This window comes from Colias croceus, chromosome 25 (assembly GCF_905220415.1).
Source record: "Colias croceus chromosome 25, ilColCroc2.1".
NCBI classification, from domain to species: Eukaryota; Metazoa; Arthropoda; class Insecta; order Lepidoptera; family Pieridae; genus Colias; species Colias croceus.
This window is the reverse complement of record NC_059561.1, coordinates 5,290,771-5,312,472: the sequence shown is the minus strand read 5'-3', so window position 1 is coordinate 5,312,472 and position 21,702 is coordinate 5,290,771. Positions and strand designations below refer to the sequence as shown.

The 21,702-nt window shown below is 31.1% G+C and overlaps 1 protein-coding gene across 2 annotated transcripts in view; it reads left to right on the top strand.

The window, feature by feature from the left end:
• The first annotated feature begins 912 nt into the window (after positions 1-912).
• The window catches only part of LOC123703186 (Down syndrome cell adhesion molecule-like protein Dscam2), a 67,458-nt gene continuing 46,668 nt past the window's right edge, over positions 913-21,702 (top strand). For both annotated transcript variants that reach the window (XM_045651109.1, XM_045651108.1), the window contains exons 1-8: positions 913-1,134; positions 5,742-5,808; positions 13,873-13,937; positions 15,252-15,343; positions 16,933-17,024; positions 18,083-18,234; positions 19,565-19,655; positions 20,554-20,953. In XM_045651109.1, coding sequence (XP_045507065.1) covers positions 1,089-1,134; positions 5,742-5,808; positions 13,873-13,937; positions 15,252-15,343; positions 16,933-17,024; positions 18,083-18,234; positions 19,565-19,655; positions 20,554-20,953 — 1,005 coding nt within the window. In that variant the 5' untranslated portion in view covers positions 913-1,088. The remainder of the gene's footprint in view (positions 1,135-5,741; positions 5,809-13,872; positions 13,938-15,251; positions 15,344-16,932; positions 17,025-18,082; positions 18,235-19,564; positions 19,656-20,553; positions 20,954-21,702) is intronic.

Genomic DNA, 21,702 nt, shown 5'->3' with positions numbered 1-21,702 from the left:
TAATGCTGTCAACATCACTACGCAAAAGAACTTCAAGGCAAAAGAACATTAAAACGTAAGTAAAATAGCAAAGTTCACAAATTACAATATTTTATTTTCAAGTCCATAACTACAAACTCATCCAAATCTACATAAAAATTTCAGCCCCAAGTTTAAAAGGATAATCTTAACACATTTTCCTAGTGAAGGAGCGCTTAACGAAATTATAAAAACTCCAGCCGTCTGCCTTAGAGAGATTTACATAAATTTTCCTAAACAAGTAAATTGTAGCATAAAGGAAGCGACGTAAATGTAAATATTTAGTCAAGACGTCGACTAAAACGCGGGAATTCTGAAATATTCTGAGCGGGAGCTATAAAGATGATCTCTTCAAATGCTTGAGCCCTAGAGTATTACGTAGCGAGTGAAATCTGCACGACTACCAGTTGTACTAAGAACACTCGATTGAGACTCGATTTCGTTTCTTTATGAATAAGTTGCTTGATAAATGTTGTTGCTATGCGTTATTTTATCAATTATTTTCATAGATAATATATTGATAGAGTAAAATCAATTTTTATTGAAGACGTGTAATTTGTTTTTCTACTTTGTTCAATTTATATTCTTTACATATTAAATAGGTTCTAAAAAGCCAAAACTCATAAGTAATGTGCTTGTTAATTATAATAATTTGTGAAAGAATATTCTCACATTTACACGAAATGCTACGAGACTGGTAGCAGTTTCGTAGCAGACGGGGCTCATACATTAATACTTTTTTTATTGAAACTTTTTCTAGAAAAGCATTCACGAAATCCACGAACAGTACGTCGATTGATATGGTATTTCACGTACAATCACGTTCGAGTTACTATCAATTTAGTGGCATATCATTAGTAGGGGTTATTAACAGCCTTCAGTATGAGTTGAGTTGCGGCAGGGGGTGCACGTGCCCTTGTTGTAAAAGAGCGGGAAATCGCGATGCAAATACGTAACTTTTGTATATTTGTTTATTCTAGACAATGACTATAAAATGTGTACGAACTTTACCGAGAAAATTATGGATTTATTGAGTGGTTTTGGTTTAATTTGATTTTAAATTGTTGAAAATGGATGGGAAAATGTGGACGTTTTTGTTTATTATACAAATTATTGGTAAGACGCAATTTAATATTAGAAAGTTTAGGTTATATTTAAATTATATCCTACTAATATTATAAATGCGAAAGTTTGTATGGATGTATGGATGTTTGTTACTCTTTCACGTTAAAACTACTGAACCGATTACAATGAAATTTAGCACACATATAGAGGGTAACTTGGATTAACACATAGGATAGTTTTTATCCCGGAAATCCCACGGGAACGGGAACTATGCGGGTTTTCCTTTGCAAACGCGAGCGAAGCCGCGGGCGGAAATCTAGTTTATTTATAAAATGACGATTATTAGATACTTTTATTATCTTAGTCTTATCTTTTTGTTTAGCTATTTTACTTTGTAAGTAAACTACATGTTTAACATAATATTAAAATTCATAGTATATTTTTAGTATAAATTAAAAGGGATTTTAACCGATATATTTTTATCTTTTGAGATGTGTCGGTGATTTTATATCGTAAAAAATATATTTTAGTTGCCTCCTCAGCTATAGAAGTCAGTTTCGTGAAATAAATAATAATAGATGTTCGAGAGATTTTCTTCTCCAGATCCAATGCTATCAGATACTAGTTATTTAGGTATTAATATCAATAATCTATGTAATATCTATGTATAATGTAATGTAATCTATGTATAATCTATGTAAAGTTTTAGTTGGCTTATTTGGCTACGAAAATATTATTGGCATTTTAGAATAAAATTTATAATGCGAAGGTTTAAGAATAGCAATTAAGTACTTAAAAATATTTTATATCTATTGTGTTAAATATTCAGATTTAACTGACTGAAACTTATTAACCCATTTTTTACTTCATTTTTTTATTGATTTATTATAAAAAAAAATATCCAATGTAGGTATAATGTAATTCTATGAACAGAAGCATGCATTGAATAGTAGGTACCTAAGTAATAATAATTAAAGGAAATAAAAATAACATAAACTAAAATCACTGTCACAGAACACATAATAGTAGCTAAACGCTATCACTGTAACAACTACAATCTAATAAATGACTAATGTAAACCTTACCTGTTACATACTTATTGTTATTATTATATTTCACTCGTAAGAATTAAACCATTATACTAATATAAATTCAAACTTTTGGTTATATTCCGTTATATTACTAATCGTTTTTGTTATATAAGTATTTAATAGTTATAGTGTATTTAAAGCATTTTTTCTTTATATTGAAATCGATTTTTATTCAGAAAAATAAAGTTTTTAAGTAGGCACGTGAAATTTGAAATTAACATGATGGCTCGTCTTCTTTATGTTTACAACTGCGTTCTTAAAATTGTATTCGAATGTATTTTAACATACTTAAAATATTACAATACCTATGTGCCACACAAATATAACAAATCTATAACGTTATAATTTCGTTTTTTGGATAAATATATTATAAATTGTGTATTGATACAGTTAATTTAGTTTGTAACATTTTAACTTATTTCAATTTGAGTAATTATAATAATTATACTATGTAGAAGAAGAATAAAGATGGTTTGTGTACCTATGCATTTATGTTATTGAGAAATATTATTATTGTCTCTACCTAAAAATAAAAATATTGCGTGGCCGCGGGTAAGATATGATCTTACAAATGTAAAAAATACCATTCAATATGATGATTTTAGATATAATAATATATTTACTATACCTTAAGAACAGTCTCATCACTTATTCATATATTCGTTTACAGGTTCATTATACATTTTTTTATTACACGAAATATAACTTTTCTTTCTACAATTCAACTCAGACAAATTCTGAGTGAATAAATGTTAAGACTTTTTGTCACTAGACCAAAAGAACCTTTCTTTATCCGATCTTAAGAAGTCAGTATTTCGTAAACTCCATTCAAGACGGTACTTGTAAAAAGTACAAAAAACCGACACAAAAAGTACATCAGCATTACTGAAATTAATACAGAACTCACAACAATAAAGTGAAATTAAATTTGAAAGGGGCATCTTAAAAGGGATTTCTTAACATCCCATCTCGAAACAGGCTTTTCAGCTTAGTATTTCAGTTTAAGAAAGTTTCAATAGCGGAGATGTAACCTAGATAACGGTTTTGTGAATGTTTCTTGAAAAATGAGCCTGTAGAGTGTAGTGTACTCGCGGGATTATCTTTGCCAAATTGTCCGGTTTTTTCTTTGGAAGATCGTTCATCTATTAAAAGGTACTTCATTCACTACACTTGTAAATGTTAAACATTTAATTTTTGTTAAATATTGTTTTCTGTGTTTTGCCGATTCAAAAGCTTCTTTGAATAAAGTCTGGTTAAATAAATAAATGTAAATATTGGAATTTAAGCAGAGAAATAAATCTTTAATATTATTTCTTTTAAATTGTTGTTAATGTGATTTACATTTGAAAAAAAAAATTATACAAATTTTATAAAAACAATTATTAACCGACTTCAAAAAAGGAGGATTCGATGTGTGATGATGTTCGATGCGGGATGGTGTCGAAATGGTCCCATAAAAATTTCATTCGGATAGGCCCAGTAGTTTTTATTTTATGAGCATTTTTGTCTGTATTTGTAAATGTTGCAAGTGCAAGTTTGAAGTCGGTTGTTTTTAACGTAGTTATCACTTTATATTAAATCAGTACAGCAGTCCTTTAATGTATGCATTACATTCATAAATACCTACACATCTTTCCTCGTATAATATTAGCATGTATGTGCAACAGTGTCAAGCCAGACCAGCATTTTTGCGTGAAATACGCAAAAAACAGATGGATGGATACTAGGCCTGATTTATAGCTGTTCCCTGCTCAGTTTTGATACGGGAAACAACGTTGCTACGGGCAAATGCTAGTGACATTTCGACGTATGACTTATTACAAAAAAGTACGGTGGTTACGTTAATTGAGAGCTTTTAGGAGCTATTTAGTGGCTTAGATACGTGTTATTCGTGGGTATTTATGAGGAGAATAAAAGAGAAGAATGTGCGATTTAAGACGAGATTAAGCTATTTTTGTGATTGTAAGGAAAAGCCTCGTCTGATACGAAAACTTACTTAGAGCCGATTTTTCAAATCTTGGTATTTATCCGTCCAATAAAGTATTACACGATAATATTAAAATGGTAGTTTAATACGTTATTCGATGAATAAATTTTAACCAAGGATTGAAAAATCATGAAATTATTGTAATGTAACCGATCCTTTATAAATGTACAAAGTTTGAATTTTATCTGTCCGTTTAGAGTGGGTCAAAATCTAGTCTAAAACAGGCGGTTACATACAGCTGATGCTACAGATGAAGCTGATAACAGCATAGGTATTAACCATGGATATAAAAAACAACATTAAAGACAATTTTGCTCTTAAAAGTTCGCGCCAAGACAGCATCACTAGAATCAACGATGTAGTTTTATATTATCTGTGATAGGATAAATAAAAGTTACATTTTCCGTTGTAGTACCAAAGCAAATCCTGTTTAATAATATAGTCCTGTCAAAATATTTAAAGCCACATAAATCTACAATAAACGAAGTGTAAAAAGAACCCATCGATCTCGTATCGGAAAAACAATACTCGGGGTCAAAGCTCGTAATAGCGACATTTTTCATCAAACGTTAGATTTGTTTATCATAAAAATATTATAAGTATCATTTAAAAAGTACCGACGAAAACGCTTTACTCATTTAATAATAAATTAATAGTATAATTTAAAAACAGCATTAACGCAAAGACACACAACTCTGTAATCTATGTCAATACATTAATTATCTATGGATAGATAATCTATGTTTAACTATTTTTGTCACGTCACAAAAATACTAAAATCCATGTCGCAGCTTGCATTTATGACAGAAATAGTGTGCAGTACGTAGTGTTTCCTGAAAAACAGACACAATATAACTTTCAAGTGACGGAAGGAGCGACGGTGTAACTTGTGTAATTGTGAAAGTTTTAACGACTTTGCCTCGTGTGTCCCGAGCTTTATATTTACAGTGTGAGAAATCTTTTGTGCTTGGATGTTGTATGGTGTATGTAGGTTTGATTCTAGTGCATTGGTTTAAAATAATTATTATTATTTAACATTTCATATTAAATCTTTGTTTATATGAAATGTTATAATTACTTAGAAATGAAGTAAATAAAAAAAAAATATCTGAGATGAAAAATACGTTGTAATTATATAATTATTTACTGTCAATATTAGAATTCGGTTACAAATTAAGAAATAATCTTATTGTTATTTTGTAATCTAAGCTTATTGTAGTGATATTTCATATTTTTTTTAATTATAAAAATAGTAAATTAAAACCATAAACAATAAAAAAGTTGTCATGTCATTCAATAAGTTCCAAATTAAAAAAAAAAAAGTTCGTTCTGTTTGAGTGGGAAAAAAAAATTGGTTTGAAATTCGAATGTGTTTTTTTTTTATAATTAGTTGCTATTGTCGCCTATTGTTGAAGTGAAGTCTTGCGAACTCCCGAAATTTTATATTATTTTGAGTCACAAATAGGTACAGAGAAATAAAATGGTAATTATAACAATTTTTTACTGGCAAAACATGAAACATTGATATTGACTATGTGATAAAAGGCTTTAGGAAATAATTTTAATGATTTTTGTTCCAGGTATAGCAACATCAAATTTTGGCAAAGGTGAAATTTTAAACAATACAATAAGATCGATCTCTGTGAGGTAAGTTTCATTCAAAACATTTTATTCTATTTTGTTTCATTTGATGATAATAACACAATAGTTTAATAATTATTCAGATCATAATATTTTGTAATTCAAATTTCCGTGTAGAAACTATATATACTAGGTGCTCGCCCCGGATTCGGGTGCAATTATGCATAATATTTTATACACTCTACCTATTCTAAGAAATCCGCATCAAAATGCGTTGCGTAGTTTTAAAGATTTAAGCATAGGTACCTACATAGGGAACAGAAAACAGGACATGTATGTTGTGACTATGCAGTGATATTATATTTTTATAAAGTTTTTAATGACACTTTTAATATTGTTTGCCTTCGTAACCTAGGACAATTTTAAGGCCTAAAGACTTAGGTTGTTAAAGGTTCAGCCACTATATTCATATATTTATTATCGCTTACAAAACTAGCAGTAGATATTTGTTTTATTTATTTCAGATAAATTTAATATCCATATAGTTGTTATTAAGATGGCCTTAAAAACAATGTTAGTATTATAATTATATTAGACCGGGAGATACTGACACAAAATTTCGAGTCATTTGTAACAGGATGGCGGTTCTACAGGGGTCTTAGTACGCAATGACAAAAAGAAAAACGATGGTGTGAACGCTGGTACCGGCGGCTTAGTCGCGTGGGCGTTAGTCGAACTCGTCGGAAAAATAGCGAAAGTCAAACGATTTGTAACACAAAAATTTTAGAATTTACCGATAGCCCATAAAAAAGAAGTAGGCGGTAGTGTCATGCCATACTTTTCCGGTGTGACTTAGGTACAGCCCGCCATACCGACGCGAATGTGTTGACTCGAAATTTTGTGTCAGTATCTCCCGGTCTATATCTACTATTTAAAACAATCTTATTTTAATTCACAACCTGCTTGAGACATGGATTTTAATTCAATGTCTCAAGACATTGCTGTCCCATCTGTCCACGAAGACAGCTAGTATGCTGCTGGACGATTGCCGGACACGGCGCATCATGGATGCCGCTCTTTTCTGCATGATTGCGTGAAATCCGTCAGCACGCCTCCGCAAATATTCCTGACGCACTATAGTACCTCGGCAAACCCAGCAAACATATTATCATACTGAACCCTGATATGATAAACTATGTTTGACTCCCATTTTGCTCCCATTAGTAGAAATAAATGTAGGTATAATAGTATAAAGAAATAATCAGAAGCTCGAATTTCGACCACGGGCGTCCTAATTTCATTAATTCTCGACTCGTTCCGTTGCCTAGCAACGTTGTTATTTGTGAAATAAAATATTATGTGGCTGAATTTCCGTTTCTTGATTGAATAAATCTAAGGAATAAATAAATAAACAATGGAATTACTTAGCTTATATGCTGGCTTATAGCTGGAACAAACATAATTCGATAAATACTGTTTTGAAATTATTAGCCTTGATTAATTTCTAATAAGAAAACTTTAGAAATTCATAGTAAATTACAAAGTTATAACTTATCAATACTTTAATTGTAATCTAAGACTTTAATGCGTAGATTAGTAGTGAAGGTAGGTACCTATTTTATATGTTACCGGCCAAACCAGATTTCAGGACAAACTAGTTTTGCCTATTTTCATGCACAATTAAATATTAATAAAATATCAAGTAAATACCTTTACTCTAGGTATTATTTTGATGAAAAATATAGTAAAAAAAACGACGTGGGGCACTCGGGGACTGCCGCGGTAAAGCTATTGCATGCTATACCTTCAAGCCACACCTCCGCCCCGTCGGAGTGGGGAGCGTGAGGTTTTTTCGTTACGGAATTTCTCGATTCGGTCCCCGCGCTCAAGGCTCGCGATAGAAGCTATGCAATAGCTTAAAAACTTATATTAATCACATACTAAAAAACCCTTATTGAATCTAAGCCGTTAGTACCCATGCTCCAGTTGAAGCTAATGTATATTAATTTTAATAATGAACGAATCCCTAAAAGGATATCCTAAAGCAATTAAGATTAAATTAATGATAATAATTAGGATCTACGTTAAAAGTACCTAACAATATTTAAAGCTCATTATCCCTTGTATTAAATACGGGTGTGGATTTCATTTCCTCAATTTAGGTTTAAATGCTCGCATTTTAGGAGAAATCCTTGAGGAAGGATTTGGAATAAATTTTGAAGAAATACGGTCGCTTAGGTAGCGAGATAATTGTTGAAAGATAAGGTTTTATCTCTTATCGATTATGAAATTAAAAACATCGAGTTTTTTATAGGAATATTAAGTATTTTTTCTCTTATTTAATTCTATTATAAATTTATCAGGTTTTTCACATTACTTAAGGGCTGATTTTTCAATCCTTGGTTAAAACTTATTCATCGAATAACGTATTAAACTACCATTTCAAAAATATATTCTAATTGTTCGTATTTGACAGTTTACAGGTGACATTTTAAAATGTTCGTGTAACTTTATTGGACGGATAAATTTTAACCAAGGATTGAAAAATCGTCGCTAAAAGTAATAACAATAACAATAGTATAACAATTGAAAGCATGACTTAAACATTTACTATATTACTGTCCTATTCAGACTCAATAAAAACGAAAGAAAGAGGGATTCAAAATGTTGAATACACAGGTTGAATAATTATCCAACTTACTAATAGTGAAATGTACGAGTACGTATAGTCCATATAAAAAAGTATACTTATTTAAAATATCACTCTTTACACTCCTATTTTTTTTAAAGACACCCGTCATCACAGGGTCTTCCCGCCACCTCTGGATTATAGTCCAGAGACATTATTTGCTTTAATTTTTTTTTCACGAATCACATTAAAATACAATAAAAATACTACATAAAATTTAAAACAAAGTAAAAAATACTGGTATAAATTACTAATAAAATGGCTAAAATACAATAAATACTATAAAATTCATTTACACTCCTATTATAGCAAGCAGCGTTAGATCTATTACCAAAGAATGTAGTAATATTTATGTAAGTTAATTTAAATGTTACATTTTTAAATCACAATGAAGTCCCAAGTTGGTAAGTCAACGGTAATTCGGCAACATTAAGGACTAAGGAACAAAGACCAGCGATTTTAGTTACCAACTTGCCTAATTTACGACTCTGAATAGGCAATTTATACAAAGCTGTATGTATAACTAATTATATACAGTAAGACGAAGAAGTTTGCATGATTTATGTAGGGATTTTCAAAGGCGAATAGGACTTACAATGTATAAAGTAAATATTGTTATTGTTAGCTTTTCTTTGATATACATTCAAATACTAGAGACTCGTGAATTCGTACATTTACATTTGAGATTTCAAACTCAAACTCAAACTGAAACTTAGTGCGTTCGAGAATATTCTATGTTATGTTCTAAAACTGAACAACACTGAACACGAGTTTTCGTTTACACTAAAAGATCATGAAAGAATGCTCTTACTCTAGCTCTATGTTCGTTTTTTATTTGATGTAAATGCACGGTTAGAAAAGAAACGTTTTAAATATAATGGAAATTGTCAGCCATGTTGCTTTAACGTTAGTTTATTTATTTAATTTAAATGAATAGTTATCGATTAATTCCGAGCAAATAGTATATAAACAGTTGTTGTAATCTATACAAAATAGATACAACATTTATCCGATTTACACAACATTCGACGAGTCATATAGTAATGAACAAGGACATGAACATTACGTTTACTATAACACGTTTATCCCATATTTCAAACTCTATTACGTCCAATAAATCCTATAATTAACCACCGTGTTAGCAAAACGATAACACAGAAAGGCAGTAACGAAACAAGAAAGCTACAATGTAAAATGGACTTTAAACTACACGAACAAGGTTGATAATGTCTGATAAATCGTTATCTGCTTAAACACCTATGCAAAAGTGCTGTAAGCGCTCTACATTTGGCCCATTTCTGAACGAAACAACCGATAAATAGTGTACAGCATTTATTCAATAAATAACGCAAGAATCGAATCTACACCAGTTGGCAGGGTTGCAAAGAACACTGCCAAATGACGTCACTAGTAGCGTATGTTAACTGTAGTTTTATTGGCGATTGGGCAGAAATATTGGTATCTCTTATCTGTAATAAAATGGGTGTTTTATTGGAAGAAATAGTGGACAACATATAATAGAGGAGTAGGGAGCTTTTGTTCGTTAAAATATATTAAGCTAGCTTTGTCAATGGCTACTAAAATGCTTCAAGATCTAACATGTGGTTAATATTAATAAATATTAATCAAAAATTATCTACACATGCTTTTAAGCATTAGTAATGAACGTGCAAACGTAGACAAAAAAGATTTTATATAAAAACGAAAATACGTACGTCGCAGTGCGTCCAGAAAAAGAGAGACTAACAGCAACAGCAGTGGCAGTATTGTAATAGGTCTCTAATGAGATTTTACCGAGAAGTTTGAAGTGATTTGCATAGATACAGTAATTCTATTCTAAGAAATAACACGCGAGGCCGAGTTAAATATTAGTTTGAATGTAATAAGAATGTAGGTACTGCGATTCTACACAGCTACCTAATTGATGTAGGTAGTTGATAACAAAACGCAGCGAGTCAACGACTATTAGTAAAGTGAGGGTAGTTGGGTCGAACGTCGTATAAACAACGTCCGAGCCCCTAGGCACGATTCGTACGAATGCGCCACGAGACAAAGGAAAGCGGCTTTTTATAGTATTCGACAGCTAAGCATGTTCAGACTTGAAATAATGACAACTATGTTGACAACTACCTATTCATCCACAAAAATATTAAATCAAAAGTTATGTCAACACTATATAAAATACTTAATTAGTTTCTGTTAGATGTTTGGTTTCCGTTACGTAGATATAACATAATAAATCTTTTGTATTGTGACAGTTTTGCAAAATCGGTAACAACCACTATACAACTATTCTATACGGAAAAAATAATTATTAATTCATTGATATCTTCTATGTATATTTTGTTCAATACGTCATATAAACGTAGCTAATACATACAATTTTTCCTAACAAACTGGGAACTTAACTGAAAACACAAGAAACAAATAGGAATAACTCACTATTTCCATACAGTTTTATTGCAACAATAAAATTGCATCGTGTTTCCAAGAATACCTTCGAGCGATTTAACTATGAGCATAATATTCAAGCATACTTGTAATATTATTCATTTCTGTGGTAATAGTTTTTACATAATGTACATGTTCAAGCAATTAATAAATGAATTTGAGTTTTGAATTTACGTTACTGTACTGTACGTCGGTTCAGCCGTTCTCGTGTTCGGCGCTAAGCAACACGTTTGGCGGTTCATTTTTATTATATAGAATACAATAAACCAACCTTACGGCCCAATTTATATGTATGTAATCAGATACAAATCCACTTAATAGATACAATAAAGTTTAAAACAAAGTACGTAATAGTATGGGGATGTACACACAGTACAATTTTACTGCCCACTAAACAATATTCGTGTGCACCTGCCCACTAAACAATATTCGTGTGCACCTGCCCACGGATAAACCAGACTCGTTACGCTGTACTTAAAATACAATTTGTCATTGTATTGTGCAATAATTATGCCGTGTACGCGACAATATTCATTTTGATAATGCTTCACATGTGTATCGGTAATAGCTGGAAGGGCTTGTTTGAAAAGCTTATCGGGACTTTATTGCGTTATATTATGAGAATTGTTGTAGGTGACTATTATAGATTATTGCTTTTTCAATAATAAAAGTAGTGTCATAAGTAGTAATTACTTATTTACTTTTAATTGGTGGTAATTGGTAAAACTATGTTATGACGTTTCAAATGTGCTTCTAGAAGAAGTCATATTGAATAAATAAATGTTAGTGTTTGGGTTTGAGTTTAATGGTATCTATTATTTGCCTCTAATGTGAGTGCTGAAAAATAGATCCAGCTGTTTTGAAAATGTGCTGAAGTAAACAGAGATTTTTTGTGATAATTTTTTGTGTCAATTTTGTGTAAAAAGTATATCAGGGACATTGATTTTCAAAATCATTAAACATAGTAACTGAATTTTGAAATCTAATAACATTAATTTTATTTTGACTAAATTTTAGCTTTTAATAATTAACAATTGTTCCTTGCAACTTTATTTTTATTAACCTCAATGTATCTCTAAGCAAGTAATATCAAGTGACTAAAACTTTCAAGAGACGGGGCCTAAAACACCTCGTCTAATTTTATGACTGCAATAAACAACGTTAATATTACAAGTGAGTTGTAGGCCGATCCTGCCTTTGTTTAGGTATGGGGCTGTTTAATTTATTAAACTTATTTTGTTACGTAATATAGTCATATTTTATAGGGGAAGATTCTATTCATTTGAATATAAATGTATGGTGTTGCGTGTTATATCTTTTATCAAATAAATAGTTTTAAGCAAGAGAGTTGAGCGCTTCCAAATTACATTTCTATTGTTATCTATCGATAATATTGCCGCGTATAATATCTTATCGAATTTGTTTTTGTACTAATATTATATAATACTAGCTGTGCCCCGCGGTTTTACCCGCATTGCTCTGCTTCTTTTAGTCTTATCGTGATGATAAGATATAACCTATAGCCTTCCTGGATAAATGGGCTATCTAACACTGAAAGAATTATTCAAATCTGACCAGTTGTTCCTGATTAGCGCGTTCAAACAAACAAACTCAGCTTTATAATATTAGTGTGGATGGATGTACGAATCCAATCTATAATAACTTTATACTGATCGCTTCAGTTTATGAAAAGCGTCACAAATATTCATCTCAAACTTTTACGCATTTAATAATAATATATTTCATCATAATTCAAGGATTTTCCAGATCGTACTTCAACATTACCATAAGCTAATAAACAGTATAATGTGTTACATTATTATTTATAATATGTATGAATTTGATAGCATTTCATATTTATTAAGCGAGGTCTATAATTTCCTTTGATTCCTTATATTTATTTATACGATTCTTCAAAGTCGTACGACCTTTGAATCACTTCAATCTACTTCTAAGACATAAACATTCGGCCCAATGAATATTGGATAGACCGGTCTATGAGAAATTATATTTACTACGAGTCAGAGATTATTTCAATATTGACGGAATAGAAAAAATATTCTGCTTATCTGATTTTTTCGGGAGACGTCTAGCATATTACGGATTTCCAAGAAAAATATCGTTTATTCATGTTGCTATCTATGAGTTCATAGGATGAAATCACTGATTCGTTAATATTTATCGAATTTCTAGCTTTGTATATTATACTAGTTAACACATCATTATCATTACATAGTATAAAACAAAGTCGCTATCTTTGTTTCTATATCCCTTTGTATGCTTAAATCTTTCAAACTACGCATCGGATTTTGATGCGGTTTTTTTAATAGGTTGAGTGATTCAAGAGGAAGATTTTAGTATATCATTTATCAGATTTAAGTCAAAGCGGGCGAAGCCGCGGGCGGTAAGCTAGTAGGTAATATAAAACAAAGTCGTCTGTCTTTATCTATGTGTGCTTTGATCATATTTTGATGTGATTTTTTTTAATTGATAATATAGTCGTTCTGATGGAAGGTTGGAGTATATAATTTGTTATGTTTTTGGCAATGCAGAAAAGCTAGTTATACCTACATAACTGTTACATTAATAGTTTGAGTACTTCTTGTACGGTGTACCTACCTTCAATTTTATTTGTAACTAGCTGTGCCTCGCAGTTTTATCCGCATTGCTCCGCTCCTGTTGGTCTTAGTGTGATGATATATAGCCTATAGCCTTTCTCGGTAAATGTGCTATCTAACACTGAAAGAACTATTCAAATCGGACCAGTAGTTCCTGAGATTAGCACGTTCAAACGAACAAACTCTTCAGCTTTATAATATTAGTATAGATTTTAAACGTACCAAAAAGGAAACCCATTAACAAATTAACAACTCCACCAAATAACTTTTATCAATATTCAAATAGCGCGAACTTTTTTAAATAATGAACACTGAAGTGAGTGTCGATTACGTTTTCATTAAAAATAATTGCCGCTTCGGGCTTTGTTACAGATCAATATCCAGTTTTAACAAGAATTATTACAGCGAAACGAATGTTCCAGCCAATGTGAAATTCGGTGAGTTTTTGTATTCAATATTACTTCTCAGTAGTGCCTGCGCTTATTTTAATTTCAATTAAGCCTTCCCATTATAATACTTATATCATTGATTAATGGAAACCTTAAATTATCACTGTTTCTAGAATATGAGTTATTTCATCAATTTTGATACTTTGTTATAATATTGTGTTGTTTCTTATGTATGAATTACAGATTGTTGTTTATTGTTTGTTATATTATATGGTTTACAATATAGCGACTCAATATTTTTGAAGTGAAACTTCTTTATCGGGGTTGGAAAAAAATTTAGTGTAACATTTTTTCGTTACGCGTGACATTTATCCGTTACGCGCCACCTACCACGCGTGATTCGACTTACCTATTTCTGTAAAGTTGCATATAGTAAATTATTTTTTAAAAAATAAGGTCATAAAGAAGTTTCACTGCACACATTTTTTTATTATATTATATTCTAAAATACAAATAAATACTTCTTGTAAGTACCATCTTTCATATTACATAATTAACCATACTCGCCAAAACTGGTCAAAACGAATCAAAGTCTAATTAAACGTAATGAAAGGTAAGTCAATTCATGTAAAATCTTTGTGAGATTGAACTGAAGAATAACTTGTATTATTATCTTATTTCATTTCTTTTATGACAGCGATATGTGAATAATATTTTATATTGTTAAAGAAACAGACCATAAGTAAAAAATAAGTAAGCTTTCTGGGTCCTTCAAGCCAATTTAAAGTGTACATATTAGACCGAGTAGGATAATATCACATGTGATGGAATCCAGGGTACTAAGCTAAGCTTCAGGATTAACACACAAGCCCTCAAAGGAAGCCTAAGTCTCTGCACTAGAGACATTAGTGTATAAAGAGATGCAAGCTGGCAGTAATTAAATTATAATTTATTTAGTCAGAATATTTCTTTCGATTTTCGTCATATACCTTAAGATAATAATTTCCGTTTATAAAAGAATCTTTAATTACGAAAAATTGAACATAGGAAAATTTGGCTAGCGATTAACTTTACTAGTAAAAAAATGTCTCCTTTTGAAGTGAAACTTCTTTAGGCGCGTTGAGCGTAAAATTTCAAGGTCGTGTCATGGCGATACCGTCACGTCATGGAATAAGGCGATGATTTTGGTGTCTTTGAATCTTGCCGATTAGAAGTTTCATTTCTGACACGTGTGCTCGTCATACAGTACGCTCTTTTTTTCCACTATCTACTATTCACTATATGTACCATTCTAAAAAGCAACACATACATAAGTATGTAAGAAGTTTTCAGGAATCTAGTTAACCGTTCCTTTTGTTACAGATTCGCAAAATGTGTTCAGTCGATTTAAGAGAAACGTACCAATTATGCTGTCACAATATTTCAGAGAGACCACAGTCACCGCCGGTGTTGATGTAAGTTGAACTATTTCTGCTATTTTGTATTATAATGTCTTGGAATTATTAAATAACTTCGCAAATTCAATAGAGCTTTATGACAATATTATATTATATACATCTTTATATAAGCAAATATAAAGCTCCTTTCCAAATAAGTTACCATATAATATTATATTGAGTTCATTAACAAATGTTAATGTTAAATCATATTATTTCTTCACTACTTTTTACATAACCACATAATTTGATGTTAGGTTCATTAGCAAATGTAAATGTATCAGATAAATCATATTGGATTTAAATTTCATGTGTATTTTTTATTCATTACTCGCACCGCTTCTTTAGTTGTGTCTTGAGTTCTTTTCCCGTTCGAGAGTAATCATATACTGGTCTATAAATCTACGAAACAGGTGTGAGGTCAATCTACCGGAATCCTCACAAGGGAACGTATTTTTAATGACAATATAGGAGTACATAGTACAGTAGTAATGTGTGCGTGTACTAGTGTACACACGCAAGAAGTGAAACTTCTTTATTACCTTATTTTTCAAAAAATAATTTAGTATATGCAACTTTACAGAAATACGTCGAATCGCGCGTGGTAGGGATAAGAAAAAGACGGCGCGTAACAGAAAAATGTCACGCGTAACAAAAATTTTTTCCAACCATGATAAAGAAGTTTCACTTCAATAATATTATTTAACAGATTGATTCCCATATTGAACTGTTCAAAAATGCTTAATGAGTATGAGTATTTTGAATTTGGTTAGACACGTCGTTCATACTATCCGATATAATCAAAATCGAGGTCGACATCACATTCATCTTAGTGGATGGAGGCAGGAAATGTTGCTCAAATTTAGTGTATTGTAATTTGGGTAACAATGTAATATAGTCTGTGAGGAAAATCAAAGCTTTCAATTATTTTATCGTTATTTGTACACAATAGGTATTCTGTGAATAAAACAATAAATATAAGCCTTTTATAATTTTTGACGAATAATAATTTCGAAATAATTAATTAAATAAAATTGCGGAATAAAAGAATACATGACTGTTTCATAGAATAATTGATTTACCCAATAATTATTCCCTACATAATATACATAATTTATTACAATGAGATAATGTGAGATCAATTTAATTGCAGTTTAAAACAGGACAAAAATCTATCAAATCACAATAAAGTTTAAGATGTGTGTACTGTCATTACTCAGAATACAAAAGGTATCAAAATATAAACGAATCTAACGTCTCCAAACAAAATGTAGAACGAAAGAAAACATAATATTCGTCTATTGTGTGTAAATGACAAGACAAATCCTTAATCGTTTAAATTCTGGTTGTTTGGCTAAATCAAACAAAAGATTTGAATACGAAACACATTACAAAACTAAATCGACTGGAATCTAATAAATGGAAACCATACAGCCTCTTACCACCTAATTGAGCTTTTTAATATAAGCAATACTGTGATTTATTCCTCTCAAAATACGGCTCACTTTCATGAATTACGAATGTAATTATACTCGAAGGACTAGTGAAGTGTACCGGATAATCAATTCTATATGAATTGGAATAAGGTCGGTATTTATTTGTTGTAGGTGAATTTACAGTGTGTAGTCAACGGCCCCCACCCGGCGAGGTTTATTTGGGAGAGGGATGGTATTGTTATATCCACGAACACGGATTCAAGGTAAGATTTAGTGTTTATTGTAGTTAATTATTTAAGAGTTCGATGTTTAGTATTTATTTAATCGTGAAAGTTTCGACTATATATTTAGCTGAAACAAATTTAAGCTATAATTGCATAGCTTCTATCGCGGGCCTTGAGCGCGTGGACTGAATCGAGAAATTCCGTAACGAAAAAACCTCCCAAACTCCAACGGGCGGAGGTGTGGCTTGAAGGCATAGCATGCAATAGCTTTACCGCGGCAGTCCCCGAGTGACACACGTCGTTTTTTAATATTTTTGCTCGTATTTTCAAAATTAAGTTATAAGTGTTCACGTCTACGATAATTAGGTAGAAAAATACGTAAATATAGTTTGTAATGTGGTAAACATATATGTCGATATAAAATAAAGCTAAGGTCCTATATTATTGAAATCAGAGGATAATTCTACCACAGTAAGTTATCATCAAACAGGATACCAAAAGGAATTAATAATTTCGAACATTTATTCGAATCGTTGAATAATTATAAGTTAAGTTTGGGAATAATTAAGAAAGTTTTCAATACAAAAGTATTGATGAGGATTATTTTATAATTACGTTGTTTTGTAACTGAAAATATTGGGGCGAAGGTTTTCAACCTGAACGATTACGATTCATGCTTGCCCGCTTTGCCTTTGCAGGAAAATATATTTATGAGTAATAGGCCGGTATTTGTATACCAGAAAGTCGTGTTAGTTACACGACTAAAGTATTACTCAAGAACGGATTGAAATGATTTTTAATTTGAAAATATGTAAGACTTAATTTTTAATTAAAATAAATTGGTGAACTCAGTTCTCGTTCGAAGAATAGCACTCAAAGTTGCAGTTTCACTAGCTTTATGTATGGATTTCGATTTATTAATAATGCTTTATATACCTACATGAATAAAATATATGCAGTTTAATAGTGTAATAAAATGCATTTTTTATACGCAGCAACTTCATGGGTCGTTTCCAAGAAATACATATTACTAAATCATCAGTGTCAATTAAGTATTTGCTTGTGTATAATATATCAGTATTAATTTCTCCTCAAAGGTACGCGATTGGCCAAACAATGGCCGCGGATGGTGGAGTGGTCACGCAACTGAATATATCTCATATACGTGTTGATGATGGCGGACGGTACGCGTGTGTGGCCCATCATGGGGAAACCGTTGTAAGCCATGAGGATAGGATTAATGTTTATGGTAAGTTTTTGAACATATATGATAGTCTTTTTACGGTTCTATAGGTACTTAAGGTAATAAGGAAGGAATTTTCAGTTTTACTGATATTTCTATAGACTTTTCTTGCAACGATACTCTTCTTAGGTAATATGGAAGAAGACTGAAGAGGCAAAAAAGGTCTAAAGCCCTATTCTGGTCCCTATAGGAAATTAATCAGCCGTATAATATGCTATGCTATGTAAAAATACATTATCTAATATCAAGTTTCATAAATGAAATAATAGATGAATTAAATAAACACAAGAAATTATCCAGACGACTCAAGGAATGTTAAAAAAGCTACGTTAAAAAATGCAAACGGATAATAATTGAAACTGTATTCTATTCCTTATTGAATAAAGTTAATTTTGAAATGGTAATGAATTCTAAAGAAAGCAGACACTTTTGTATTGGAAAAGTTTCTTGCGGTTTATTTATAAACTTCAAGTTGTATTTAATTAGTTAACAAAGGAATGCTTCGATAGAATAATATTGTATTGAAATTATTGTTTTGTTATATGGATGACATCGTTATTATATTAATATTATTCTGCATCTAATAAAATGTCTTGAAACGGTTCGTTAGATGGTAATTTTTTAGCTAAAGAAAACTAACATTGAACCAAATCAGACCTTTCGGACAAATAATTTTTTCCAACGTTAAATTAGACTCAAGAAAAAAATCGGTAAAGTAGAAGTTCTATTAAGACTTAATTTCAAATGTTTGTAAGTTTGTTTTTTCTTTTGTGTTTCGTGTTAAATATTGTATTTGGAAATGTACAGCGTAGATTTTTGTGATAACATCTAAAGGTTGAAAGTACTCTTAATTGTATAGAAACTCGTACAAAATTCCATTCTGTACGTGAATTTTAGAATAGAGAGAGATTTAGGTAATGATTAAAAGAACCGTCTCAAATGCGTAGAAAGCTGAAAACGTGTGCAGCTTTTAGCAATAAATATCACTTCAAAAACCTATCAAATTGGCGCTAGAATAGCAAATATAATCGTATGTACATGAATAACTCATGATTAATCCACGTATTATTTCGTAGCAATACCGTAGCAGTAACGTTGTAGCGTAGCGTAGCAATTGCTACGCTGTTGCAACGTTATTGACAACCAATGTTTGAAAATAAACACCAAAGTTATACCTTTGAGTCACTTTGAGGACTTCTATATTATTTACCATTTTTATAATATGCTATCGTTACTCTTTTTTGAAACTTGAAATTTTGGTTAAGGTAGTAATTGCATATTATTTGTTGGAAAGTCATAATATTGCATAAGAAATAATATACTATTTTTGTTTTAGGTCCTCCATACATAAGAACGTTACCTCCCATCAAAGTACAAAGTGGCCAAAGTGTGACGTTAAAATGCCCGTACTATGGATATCCTATAAGGTAAATGTTTAATATAAAATTGATTCAAATTAGTTCAGCCTTTAAAGTATAAAATGAACATACATACAAAATACAAACATTCGTTTATCAAAATATGCTTTCTGACCGCACTTAAATAAACAGACATTGATTAATTTTCTCCTATTTCCATCTCTCTCATATATGTATAAGCAATTTATCGTAAGAAAGAAGGAACAGAAATATCGATTAGTTTCAATTTTAATTATAAAAGTTTATAAGTTCAAGCCTCTGCGTCTATCAAAGTTTTTTCTCCGCTATTAATAAAATTTTCCTATTTTATATTGAAAAACTACGAGTTTAAGTGTCTAGCAAAAGCTTATCGTTATGAATAAAAAAATATAATCTCACTATTTTCATTTAATTATAAAAGATAACTGAACAGAGGTTGGTTTTAATTAATGTTTATAATAAAGGAAAAATATTGGGTATTCCGTTCGTTTTGTATATTTCTTTTTTAAATATTGTAGATGTATTATTATAAGTGATTACTTTTAACCTTGATTTATTGATTATAACCTATAAATTATAATCAAAGAGAACTACACAATACACATTGATCATTCATTTTGAACCCATTAGAAACCGAGTAGGTAGGTATTGGAGAAGAAAAAAACTGATGATTTGGCGCCAAATGTCCAACAGTTCATCAGCTTTCTATTCACCATTAACGCTGTATCGTGCCAGAGAAATATCCACATAGCTGGATATATGAAACAATAGCTATTGCTTAAACAATAATTTGTCTATAATTTCTAATATTGCACTCATGATCTAAACTAAAATTCTAACACATGCAAACGAGCTTTAGTTCCTATCCATGAATAAATACCTTACAAAATTATAAATTTACCTTCTCTAACATTTGTTCAAATTCTAGAGAGATCACTTGGGAGTACAGAGGCAAAGAAATAACCTCAGAACAGAATCGCTACAAGCGATCCGACAAAACTGAACTGAGCGTAGAAATATATGGTCGTAAGCCCAAATTAAGAAAGCGCGATGTATCCAATAATGATGGAGTTTTAGTTATAAATAAAGTTAGCAAAGCTGAAAATGGGGCATCTTACGCGTGTATAGTCAGGAGTCCGTCTGGGGAAATGGCCAAACGGTCTTTTGATCTACAAGTTGTGGAAGCACCTCAACTGGAAGATATACTACTAGCTCCTGACCTACAGGAAGGTCAAATAGTCCAAATACATTGCAATTTGAAGAGCGGTGATTCGCCGGTTTATTATTCGTGGCTGAAAGATGGCAAGAAAATACCGTCGCACTTGAAGGTATGACAATTTTCTTCTTTATTCTGTTCCGTCATAAATTTTGTGTCGTGAACTATTCTGTATTCTAGGGAGTGTTATTTAGGAGAGTAGATATTTATATTTTATGTTAAGCTTTTAAAACCTTCCCGCAGTCACTTACAACAACTTACTTGGTCTTATTTTAAAATTCATGTTATGTTTAATTACAATATGTAGCCGTTCGTTTCAATATTGAACATCAATTTATTTCGATAAATTACTAAAACACAAATATTCATATTATAAACGTTAGGTATATTAATAATTGTTTCAAAGTACATATTACAGCCCGTTGAACTCGATCCAAAATCAATACAGATATGCCAAATATTTAGATATCGGTTGGGAAATCCAGAAATTATTGTAACCCATTACATAACCTAAATTACCGTACACAATATTCCAAACATGATGTTATCTAACGCAAATTTAAAACCGACATAAGGGTTAATCTGTTAGTGATTATGTAAGCACAGTATACAGATATAACCAGTAGGGAAGCTTCAAACAACACGTCCGAAATGGCTTACTTACACAAGAAAGCGTAGGTACGAGAATCGTAGGATAATTAGCACAATTGATAGATATAAGAATAACCTTGTGATTCTCGTAAACACGCTTGCTTGTATGCGTGAGCCATTTCAAACGTATTGTATGAAGCTTTCCTAATGGTTGTATCTGTGTGTGTGTTACGATATTCATTTGTCTGTCTTATCTGCTGTTAGCGAAGT